Here is a 10,417-nt window from a genome sequence, read left to right as displayed (position 1 = left end):
TACGAGCCAGCAGGGAAGAAGCCACCAGCTTGCCGTTCTCCCAGGCGGTTGCCATTTCACACTCTGAGCTCATGTTCGCATCAAAAAAGCATTTTCTGATTTCTCTTTTGGAGCATTCATTCCTTTGCAAGTTATTTTTGGACATGTCTTCTGTCCCTACCTGTCTGAAAGCTACTTGCGTGCAGGATCTACTGTTAAAGCATATTTGTATATCTCCTCCCACCCTCCCAAAGCACCTGGCACGGGGCTTAGTGGGTGGAGGAAAGGCTCAAGCAAGTGCCCGAATAACCCTAACTCCTGCCTGCCTCGTCGCAGAAAATGGGGTGCATCCATTCAGCCCGGGTGGGACAGCGCGGCCTCACCTATAAACCTCGCTGCTTTGGCCTCGGCTGAAGCCGGAGCACGAGGGCTCTAAACGCCGCTGGCCGCACACACTCGGGCTCATCACTGCCCCAAGGCTGCTCGCTAGGCGGACACTCAACGGGTTGGGAAAGTCATAGTTAAAAGCAGCGAGTTCTAACCCCTCTCCATAAAGAAGCACGGACTCCACAGAGCAGAAGTAGTTACTGGACACCGATGGCACAGTTGATGGGCCACAACGCGCAGCTTTCAACGCAGGTAACGCATTAGCTTTCTGCAAAGCCGCCTCGCCCCAACTACACCCTGCACGGACCAGCCAATCCCAAAGTCCGAGCGGGTTTCACCACCAATTAGAATGCAGTGAAGGCGGGAGCCAACGCCTTGATTGGCACCTGGTCTCCCCCGGCCGACCCGCAGAGGCCTGGCAGCGCTGCCTCCGAAGAGGCTTCAAGTTGGATAGCCTAGCGCCGGCGGCCATCTTTATTTCTGGCAGGTGGCCGACTTGGATAAGACCAAGCCCATCACGTAGGCTATATCCCAGCTCTTCAGCAAAAGAAAAAAAAACACCACCTAGGCCTTCTAGCGAGCGGATGGGCTCCCCTCACACATTTCCTACCTCACCCCGCCCTCACTCCCCATCTCCCCGCGCACCCCCGCCTTCCCGGAAGGGGCGGGGCCTCTCCAAGCCGGGTGGGGCTGGAGCTAGAAGCTAGTTTGAACAAGCCCTGGGCATGTTTGGCGGGAAGTTGGCTTAGGTCGGACTACCTGTGGCCTCGCGGTTTCCTAGTCCCCGCCTTGTTTCTCCCCAGAGGCTTCTCAATCCTCCCTCCATGATCTCGGCATAGGGCATAGTACCCCCTTTGCACGGAGGACGCGATGGCTCCCAGGAAACGCCCAGAAACACGGAAGACCCTCGAGGTTGTGCTTCGCCCCAGGAACAAGAGGAGCCGAAGTCCCCGGGAACTGGAGCCCGAGGCCAAGAAGCTCTGTGTGAAGGGCTCCGGTACTGCCTGTGCCTTCTGCTTTAATATTTCTGCCATTAGGGGTGCTCACGCAGGAGGCCGGAGTGGGGGTTGGGTGCTCCTAGGTTCCTGAGCCGGTCCCGGGTTACGGATGCCTCAGGCTGTGCATTTTGTCTGCGGGACCTTTGACACCGGAGGCTTTAGGCTCAAACTCCCCGCCCCCCGCCCCCCAGGTGACCGAGAGAAGCAGACGAGCTCCGTTACAACAAACATACAGACTTCAAATTCCTTGTGTGTCCAGGATTCTTACACACCAAGGACTGCTTAAAATAATCCAACCTTTTCTGGCGCTGTGTGCTGAATTTCTATAGTGCTTGGTTTCAGCTGTGAGAGCCCTCAATTTCCTTCCTTCCTTAGCTCACTTTTTGAGGTTTACTGGGGCTTGAACCTGGGACTGTAAGGAGTGTGGGGCAGCTCAAATGACTGGAGCAGGGCGTTGTGGATGAAATGGGTTTTGTCTATGAGAAGAAAGAATTAGTTGTCAAGAGCTTGCATCCGTAGAATTTCGTTCCTCAAATACAGCTTGGAATCCGGAGTTACGTTATTCCTATTCTAATTTGATTCACCTCCCCAGAAGTAACCAAGTTAGTTTAGAGCTATTCCAGACCCTCTGAATCCTGCTGGTTTCTAGAACAGATAGGACTTGGGACCGACAGCTGGTTACCTCTACATTATTTAAATATAGGATTTAAAGATACTTCTTTTCCTTAACTGTCACTTCCATCGTGCTGTCCTAAAATCTTTTTATTGTGCATTATATGTAATTTAAAAATTGTCACTAAATCCCATCTCGAGTTTTCCAGCCCAAACTGGGAAGAGTTCTATAGTGTACTTTATTCTTGTGTGTTTCTTTGGCTCATTTAGTTTCACTTCAGAATTACTGTTTTGGGAAGTGTTTGGCGGAAGGAGCCAAATCTCTGTTCATTATTTCTTGTGCTGGGTGAGACTAAATAGACCATGGAAAGGGATGAGACAGAGATTGGCTATGCCGAATGAAACAATGAGGCTTTCTTTCTGGGATTTAAGCATTAAAACGTTTCCTGAGATCGGAGAGGAAAATATGTCTGTTCTGCTTGGCAGGTTCTAGCAGAAAATCTGATTCAAGCTGCCTTTGGGAGGGGTTGGCTAGCCGGCGGGTCCCGCCATCATGCTGCAGCATCATCAGAGCCCTCCACCAGCATAAGTTGGGGAAAGGTGCATGGCCATCTCTACAGCAGGTAAGGCAATTCCTGGCTGAAGTGCTCAAGGGTTTGCATGGTACCATTTTACTATTGGATGCTCCAAAATTAGATGGTGGGTTGATTCAACAGGTTGTCAAGAGTAGTCAGATCACCCCCACCAGGGTGGCTGGCTTACTGGGCACTCAGCCAGGTAGGAAATTCTTAATGTTGTAAAGGTCCCAGCAGGAATGCCCTGTGCCCCTTTGCTTTCCAAGATTAGTTCACATACATTGCAAATATTTTCCTGCACAGGGCTGAGCAGTTAGCTTTCCTTTGGTGGGAGAACTTGGCCCTAGGGCTCATCCATGAAGGAGGCAGAGATTGGCAGTTTACCCAGGACTTGGGTTTTAATTCAACGTAATTCTTTTTTCTCCACGTCAGGGTCTCCAGCAGTCCTTTGTGCACTCTCTGGAGACTTACCGGATATTCCAAAAGGCCGCGCCCTTTGACAGGAGGGCTACGTCCTTGGCATGGCACCCGACTCACCCCACTACCTTGGCTGTGGGTTCCAAAGGGGGAGATATCTTGCTCTGGAACTTTGGCATAAAGGACAAACCCACCTTCATTAAAGGGGTGAGCAGTTCTCTGTGCCAGACAGTGGTGCTAAAGACGGAATGAAAGGAATGTTGATGTCATCCAGTAATCCTCAGTAAAATGATTGGGATCAAAAGTAACTGCGGGCATTTTTAAACATGTAAATGGTGGGATACTCAAATATTTATTAAATGCCTTCCCTTAAAATATTAGAAGGTGTAGACCATCGATTACTCGTGGAATCTAAGCCCCATCTTACTCTTCAACCTCATCTTGTACTACTGTCTTTCCTCACTTCCTATACTTTAGCTACACCAGCTGTTTCTTTTCCTGAAACTGGGACTCTGCACTTGCTGTTGCCTTTGACTAGAATGATCTTTCCCATGGTCTTCTCATGGCTGGCTCCCTTTTATTCAGGTCTCTGCTCAATATACTTCTTCAAAGAGCCTTTCACTGACTATCCTACTCATAAAGTAGCCCCACCCCACCTGATCATTCCCTATATCATTACCCTGCTTCACATTTCCCCCAAAATGTTTACCAGTATTTGAAATGTTTTGCTTATTTGTATGTCTTTGTCCACTGGAAAGTAACCTCTGTAATGGCAGGGACCTTGTCTTTCTGGTTCACCTCTCTGTCCCCATTGCCTAGAATGATATTTGGCCTAGAGTAGCCGCTTTATATTTGCTGATTGAACAGGGGCTTGAGGTGTAACTGGGCAAATGGGATGTACACATACAAGGTAACTAACAATACAGATGCTAAATCCTGTAAAACATGGAAGAAGAACCCCTTGTGAATCAGAGTTGATGGAGAAGACTTTCTGGATGAGTGAGAAGTGAGGAAGAGCAATATTTAGATAAATGGAAAGAAAAGGAGGAAAGGCATAGTGTATTTGGGGCAAGGTTTGGCATAGAGTTTCTAGGGATAGTCTTAATCATGCTAGTGTTTATCATCAATTTCTGAGGGGTGATTGTGTTGGCTCTAAGACTTTTAGCTTGCCGAGCTGGTGGCTGACACTGGAGGACTGTATTGTGAAAAGTGACACTCTGGGTTTAGAGCAGGAGTCACAAAGTCATATACCTGAAGAAGCCAAACAGTTAAAAAAAAAAAAAAAAGAATGATGTATGGTGGTCGGGTTGGTGGTAAACTAGAAATGGTTGCCATGCAAGAATGCAGGTCCTTTGATATCAGATCTGATTTTTTCAAATGATACCTGAAATCCTGATTTTTTTTAAATGAAATGTCCTGATTTTTTAAAAAAATTGTAAAATATACATAACAAAATTTACCATCTTAACCATTTTTAAGTATACAGTTCAGTGGCCGAAAATAAATTGTATAATCAGTCTTCAGAACTTTTTAATATTGGGGCTAAATAAAATTAAACACATATCTGAGCTGGATTCCGCATTAGCTCGCCATTTTTCCAACTCTGGTTTAGAGGTAGAAGAGATAAGGGGGAACTCAGGATGAGGTCTCCTAAATAGAAGGGTTTGGGGAGCGGCCCATCAGAAAAGGCCAGGTTAGGGCCGGCCCGGTAGCACACTCGGTTGAGTGCGGTGGCGCTCCCGCTGAGGGTTCAGATCCCATATGGAGACCGGTCTGCTCACTGGTTGAGCGCGGTGCGGGCGCGACACCGAGGGTTGCGATCCCGTTGCCGGTTGTGGTACGGGCGTGACACTGAGGGTTGCGATCCCATTATCGGTCACGAAAAAAGACAAAAAGGAAAAAAAAAAAAAGAAAAGGCCAGGTTAGACAAGCTTGGGAAACGAGGATTCAAGGCGTCAGATAGGTGTTCAAGAAACACATGCTGCTTCTGAGATCCCCAAGGAGATATGAAAAAAAATTTAAAAAAGAAACAATTGCTGGAAACTAGAAGAAAGGCAGCCAGAAGAGTGCTGTGGACAGAGCTCAGTGGGTTTCCTGCCCAGAGGTAGCTTTCAGTTGAAGTCAGAACTCAGAGCTCAGGCAGAAAGAGCTTTGTTTTTTCCAGGAATCAATGACTTGGAGAATAGAGAGGTTAAGTGTGGAGATAGTAAGAAGTGGTCTAAGGTATTCTATGGAAATAGCCTCCTGACAAAAGGAGGGTGACAAGTACTTTGGACTTGTACCAGACTGAGACTGTTATAACACCAAGCTCTCACCAACTGAGCTGACTGGCCAGCTCCCTGCATCATCATAATGTGCACATAACTAAAGTTTCCTTACACCGTAATGGAGATTGGTCTGGGCATTTGGATTTTGTGACTTGCAGGGAGCAAAGTTGGTGCACAGGAGGGGTATGCTGGTCTGGAGAGCTATCTGTTTTTACTCCCAGATGGTAACAGCAGAAAGCCGATTTGAGACCAATTACTTATTTTGTTATTACTTTAGTCATATGACCTTGGCATCTTTCAGGCCCTCGGAAGTGTATTATATTTTCAAAATGAAGGTAGCTTTATTTTGTTTTTTATCATAAAAACAATCTATGCTCATCATAAAAAATTTAAACAATACAGAGGAAAGTATAAAGAATAAAGTATGATCTGAAATCCCCATTTTCAGCACCTCTCTGTGCAAGTATACACTATTACACACACCCATTCTTCTACTTCCATTATTACATACATACTCTGTCCTAGAACCTTTTGTGGTTTACTTATTATGGCAGATATTCTAGTTTAATCGTCTCATACCAGAGAATGACCATTTAAAAATATCCTATAATTTTCTTTTTTTGTAATGCCTTTGGTTTTGGTATCAGAGTAATGCTGACCTCATAAAATGGGTTGGGAAGTGCTCCCTCCTCTTCTGTTTTCTGGAAGAATATGTGTAGAATCGGTATTCTTTCTTCCTTAAATTTTTTGTAGAATTTACTAGCAATGCCATTTGGACCTGGATTTTTCTTTCCTTCTTTTCTTATTATATCTTTATGGAGGTATAATTGACGTACAGTAAGCTGCACATATTTAAAGCATACACTTTGATGAGTTTTGACATATGTATACAGCTGTGAAGCCATCACATTAAAATAATGAGTATATCTATCACCCGCAAAACTTTCCTCATGCCCTTTTGTAATCCATGTATCTCTACCTTCTGTCCTGTTGCCTGGAAGTTACTGATCTGATTTCTCTCTCTACAGATTAATTTGCGTTTTCTAGAATTTCATATAAATGGAATCATTGAAAATATACTTTTTTTTTTTTGGTTTATCTTCTTTCAGTGTAATTATTTGAGATTTATCTGCATTTTTATGTGTATCAATAGTTGTTTTTTTTTTTTTTTCTGAATAGTGTTCCATTGTATCAATATACTACAATTTAGTTATCCATTTATCTGCTGAAGAACATTGGAGTTTTTTCAGTTCTTGACTGCTACAAATAAAGTTGTTATGAACATTCACATAGAAATATTTGTGTGGATATATGTTTTCGTTTTTCTTGGGTGAACACCTAGGAGTGGAATAGCTGTGTTGTAGGGTAGGAATCTTTTAAAGGTATTTTTTAAATGAGAAATAAAACTTATATTTACCCACATATTGCCATTTTCAGTGCTTTTCATTCTTTTGTGTGATCCAGATTTCCTTTTGGTAACATTTTTCCTTCTGCCTAAAGAAATTCCTTTAACATTTCTTGTAATGCAGATTGGTTGGTGATAAATTCTTTCTACTTTAGTTTGAAAAAGTTTTTTTGTTTTTTGTTTATTCGTTTGTTTTTAATTTTGGCAGCCGAATGGTAAGGGGATCCGAATCCTTGACCTTGGTGTTATCAGCACTGTGCTCTAATCATGGAAAAGTATTTTGGGGGAAGATATTTTTGCTGGGTATAGAATTCTATGTTCACAGTTTTTAGAAGATTAATTTTTAATTTTTTTAAAGTGTGGCTGCAAAGGTTTTTTTTTTTTTTTTTTTTAAAAGATGACCAGTAAGGGGATCTTAACCCTTGACTTGGTGTTGTCAGCACCATGCTCTCCCAAGTGAGCGAAACGGCCATCCCTATATAGGGATCTGAACCCATGGCCTTGGTGTTTTCAGCACCACACTCTCCTGAGTGAGCCATAGGCTGGCCCTGTATTTATTTTTCAATGGACAAACATTTTATATATTTATTATGTGCAACATGTTGGTTCAGTTTTAGATTCCTTCAAGGCTTGCTTTAAAGCTTCGTTAGAGTAGTAAATATATTATTTTCCTACTGCTACTGTACCAAATTACCACAGACTTAGTGGCTTAAAACAACACATTTATTCTCTTACAGTTCTGGAAGTTAGAAATCTGAAATCGGTTTCTCTTGACTAAGGTCAAGATATCAGGAGGGCTGGTTCCTTCTGGAGGTCCTGAGGGGAGAATTTGTTTTCTTTTTCCAGTGTCTGGTGGCTGTCTGGTTTCCTTGGTTTGTGGCCTCTTCTTCCATCTTTAAAGTGATTCATTCCAATTTCTGCATCCATCATTCCTTCCATTGCCTTCTCTTCTGACTCTGATTCTTCCTGTGTCCTTCTTATAAGGACCATTTTGATTCTACCCATCCCTCCCAAATAATCCTGGATAATCTCCACATCTCAATATCCGTACTTAATCATATCTGCAAAATCCCTTTTGTGACCTAAGGTAACACTCACAGGTTCCAGGGAATAGGGTGTGGGCATCTTGGGGGGATGATTATTCAATCTGTCCCAGTTACAATGGGTCCAAGGCAGCCTATAGTCTAGGTCTAAATTGTCCCCTTTGCCCTGGGGCATCACCCTTTAGGACTCTGCTCCGCTCCATGCCCTGTGTGTTAAGTCTTTTCTTTCTGGATGGTGAGAATACAAACTGTTTTGAGAATTTCTCTCATTCACTTCTGGTGTTTTTATTTCCTCCAACCTTGGGTAGTTTCCTCACACACATTTACACATTAGTACTCAGCCAAAGCCTAGAGAGGACCCCTCTGAAAATCTCCAGAGTGCTCTCTCTGTGCATCTCTCCTCCCCAGCATTTTGCCCCACAAATTCTTGTCATGCTGGCAACTTTGTCTCCTCAGCCCAGTGAGACTAGTAGACCACTTGGCTCCTCCCTCCCTGTGCTGCAGCCTGGAAACTCTCACTAAGCAGTAAGCTGGGCAGTTGCAGGGCTGCCTCCTTTCTTTCCCTCCTGTCTTGTGCTGCCTACTGTCCAGTGTCTGAAAACCTGTTTCATGTGTTTTGTCCAGTTTTCTAGTTGTTTAAGGCAGGAAAGTATATGAGGGTACTTCAAAAAGTTTATGGAGGCTGGCTGGTTTGCTCAGTTGGTTAGAGTGTGGTGATGATAACACCAAGGTTTGGGGTTCAATCCCTGCACTGGCCAGCAAAAAAAAAAGAGTTCATGGAAAAATAGAATTAAAAGGTAATACAAATTTTTCCACGAATTTTTGGAATACCCCTGATATTTAGTTTCTGATACTATCATGGTTGGAAGCAGAAATCCACATTTATTAACTTTAATAGTTTTTCTGAGGATTTTAGATTTTTTTCTACAAAGTTTTATCATCAACAAATAATGAGAATTTGATTTCTTTCTTTACTGTTCCTCTATTTTTTCCCCCTTATTATACCATTGGCAAAGACCTCTAGTATACTGGTAAATAGTGGCTTTAGCAGGTATCCTTGTCTTGTTCTTGATCATAGAAGGTTTTATATTTCATCAGGTAGGATCTTTACTACTTTTTTATTGTGGTGGTAAGACATACGTAACGTTAAATTAATCATTTTAACCATTTTAAATTATATAATTCAGCGGCTTTACATACATTCACATTGTTGTGCAACCATCACTACTGTCCATGTCCAGCACTTTTTCAATATCCCAAATAGAAACTCTGTACCCATTAAACAAAAACTCTGTATTACCCCTCTCCCCAGCTCCTGGTAACCAGTAATCCACTTTCTACCTCTATGAATTTGATTGTTCTAGGTACTTCGTATAAATGCAATCATATAGTATTTGTCCTTTTGGATCTGGTTTCTTTCACTTAGCATAATGTTTTTTGTAGTTATTTTGGGGGCTTTTAAAATTTTATTTATTGAATCAAAATCGATTATATATATTTTGGGGGTTGAACATTGAGATATGTTGATCAAATCAATATTACTAGCATATATATTGTTACAAATCATAATTATTCTTTATGCCCCTTGTCCAATCTCTCCCCTTCCTCCATTCCCTCCCCTCTCCCCCCTCTAATTACCCTAGATTTCTCCTCTCCTTGTGAAAGAATAATGGTTACTCTGTTGATTTATTGCCTAGATATGTCCAGTGCTGAAAGGTGTGATCAGGTCCCCTGATATTATCATAGAGCAGATGCTTCTTCTGTCACTCTGAAATGGGCTTTGTGGAGAGAGACATCCTCTTCTTTTCTTTTTTTCTGCTGGTGACTCTCCTTGTATGAATGCACTCCAGTGGCTGGTGGATGATCTGCGTGGTGGTTGTGGCATCTAGCCACCTTCACAGCAGCCATGGTTATTGTGGTGGCTGTGGTGGGCCACAAAAGGGAGGTAAAGTTTTTGGCATGCTCCTTGGTGCTGGCAGTGTGCCTGATTCTGGGGTGTGTCTGGTCCCCTTCTCCATGCCTTGGGTCCCCAGGTGGGCCCTGAGGGACTGGCGTGGTGTGCCTGCTTGTGGGAGAAGGGTCTGGTCCCCTTCTCCATGCCTCGGGTCCCCAGACAGGCTAGCATAATGTTTTGAAGGTTCATCCATGTTATAGCATGTATCAGTACTTCATTCTGTTTTAAGTTGAATAATATTCCACTGTAGGGATATATACCACATTTTATTTATCCATTCATCTGTAGATGGACATTTGGGTTCTTCTCAATTTTTTGAGGAACTGCCAAACTGTTTTCCAAAGCGACTGTACCATTTTACATTCCCACCAGCAGCATAGGAGGGTTTCAGTTTGTCCACATCCTTGTCAACTCTTGTTATTGTCCATCTTTTTGATTGTAGCCATCCTAATGGGTGTGAAACAATACCTCATTGTGGTTTTGATTTACATTTCCCTAATGACTAATGAATGATGTTGAACATCTTTTCATGTGCAAGTGGCCATCCATATACCTTTGGAGAAATGTCTGTTCTTTGGAGAAGTCTTTTGCCCGTTTTTTAATTAGGTCTACTTTTTATTTCACGTATATTAATCATAATTTTTTTTTTTTTTGTCTTTTTTTTTTCCGTGTCCGGCAACGGATCGCAACCCTCAGTGTTGCCCCCGTACCAGACCGGGGACCGGCAACGGGATCGCAAGCCTCGGTGTTGCTCCCGCTCCTCGCTCAGCCAGTGAGCGG

At 43.3% G+C, this 10,417-nt stretch overlaps 1 protein-coding gene across 1 annotated transcript in view; it reads left to right on the top strand.

The window, feature by feature from the left end:
• Positions 1-1,039: 1,039 nt before the first annotated feature.
• The window catches only part of DDB2 (damage-specific DNA binding protein 2, 48kDa), a 21,708-nt gene continuing 12,330 nt past the window's right edge, over positions 1,040-10,417 (top strand). The window contains exons 1-3 of the mRNA XM_008574694.1: positions 1,040-1,363; positions 2,463-2,599; positions 2,984-3,175. Of these exons, the coding sequence (XP_008572916.1) occupies positions 1,237-1,363; positions 2,463-2,599; positions 2,984-3,175 (456 nt within the window). The 5' untranslated portion in view covers positions 1,040-1,236. The remainder of the gene's footprint in view (positions 1,364-2,462; positions 2,600-2,983; positions 3,176-10,417) is intronic.

This window comes from Galeopterus variegatus, unplaced genomic scaffold (assembly GCF_000696425.1).
Source record: "Galeopterus variegatus unplaced genomic scaffold, G_variegatus-3.0.2 Scaffold1088, whole genome shotgun sequence".
Taxonomy (NCBI): Eukaryota; Metazoa; Chordata; class Mammalia; order Dermoptera; family Cynocephalidae; genus Galeopterus; species Galeopterus variegatus.
This window is presented reverse-complemented; position numbering and strand designations above follow the sequence as displayed.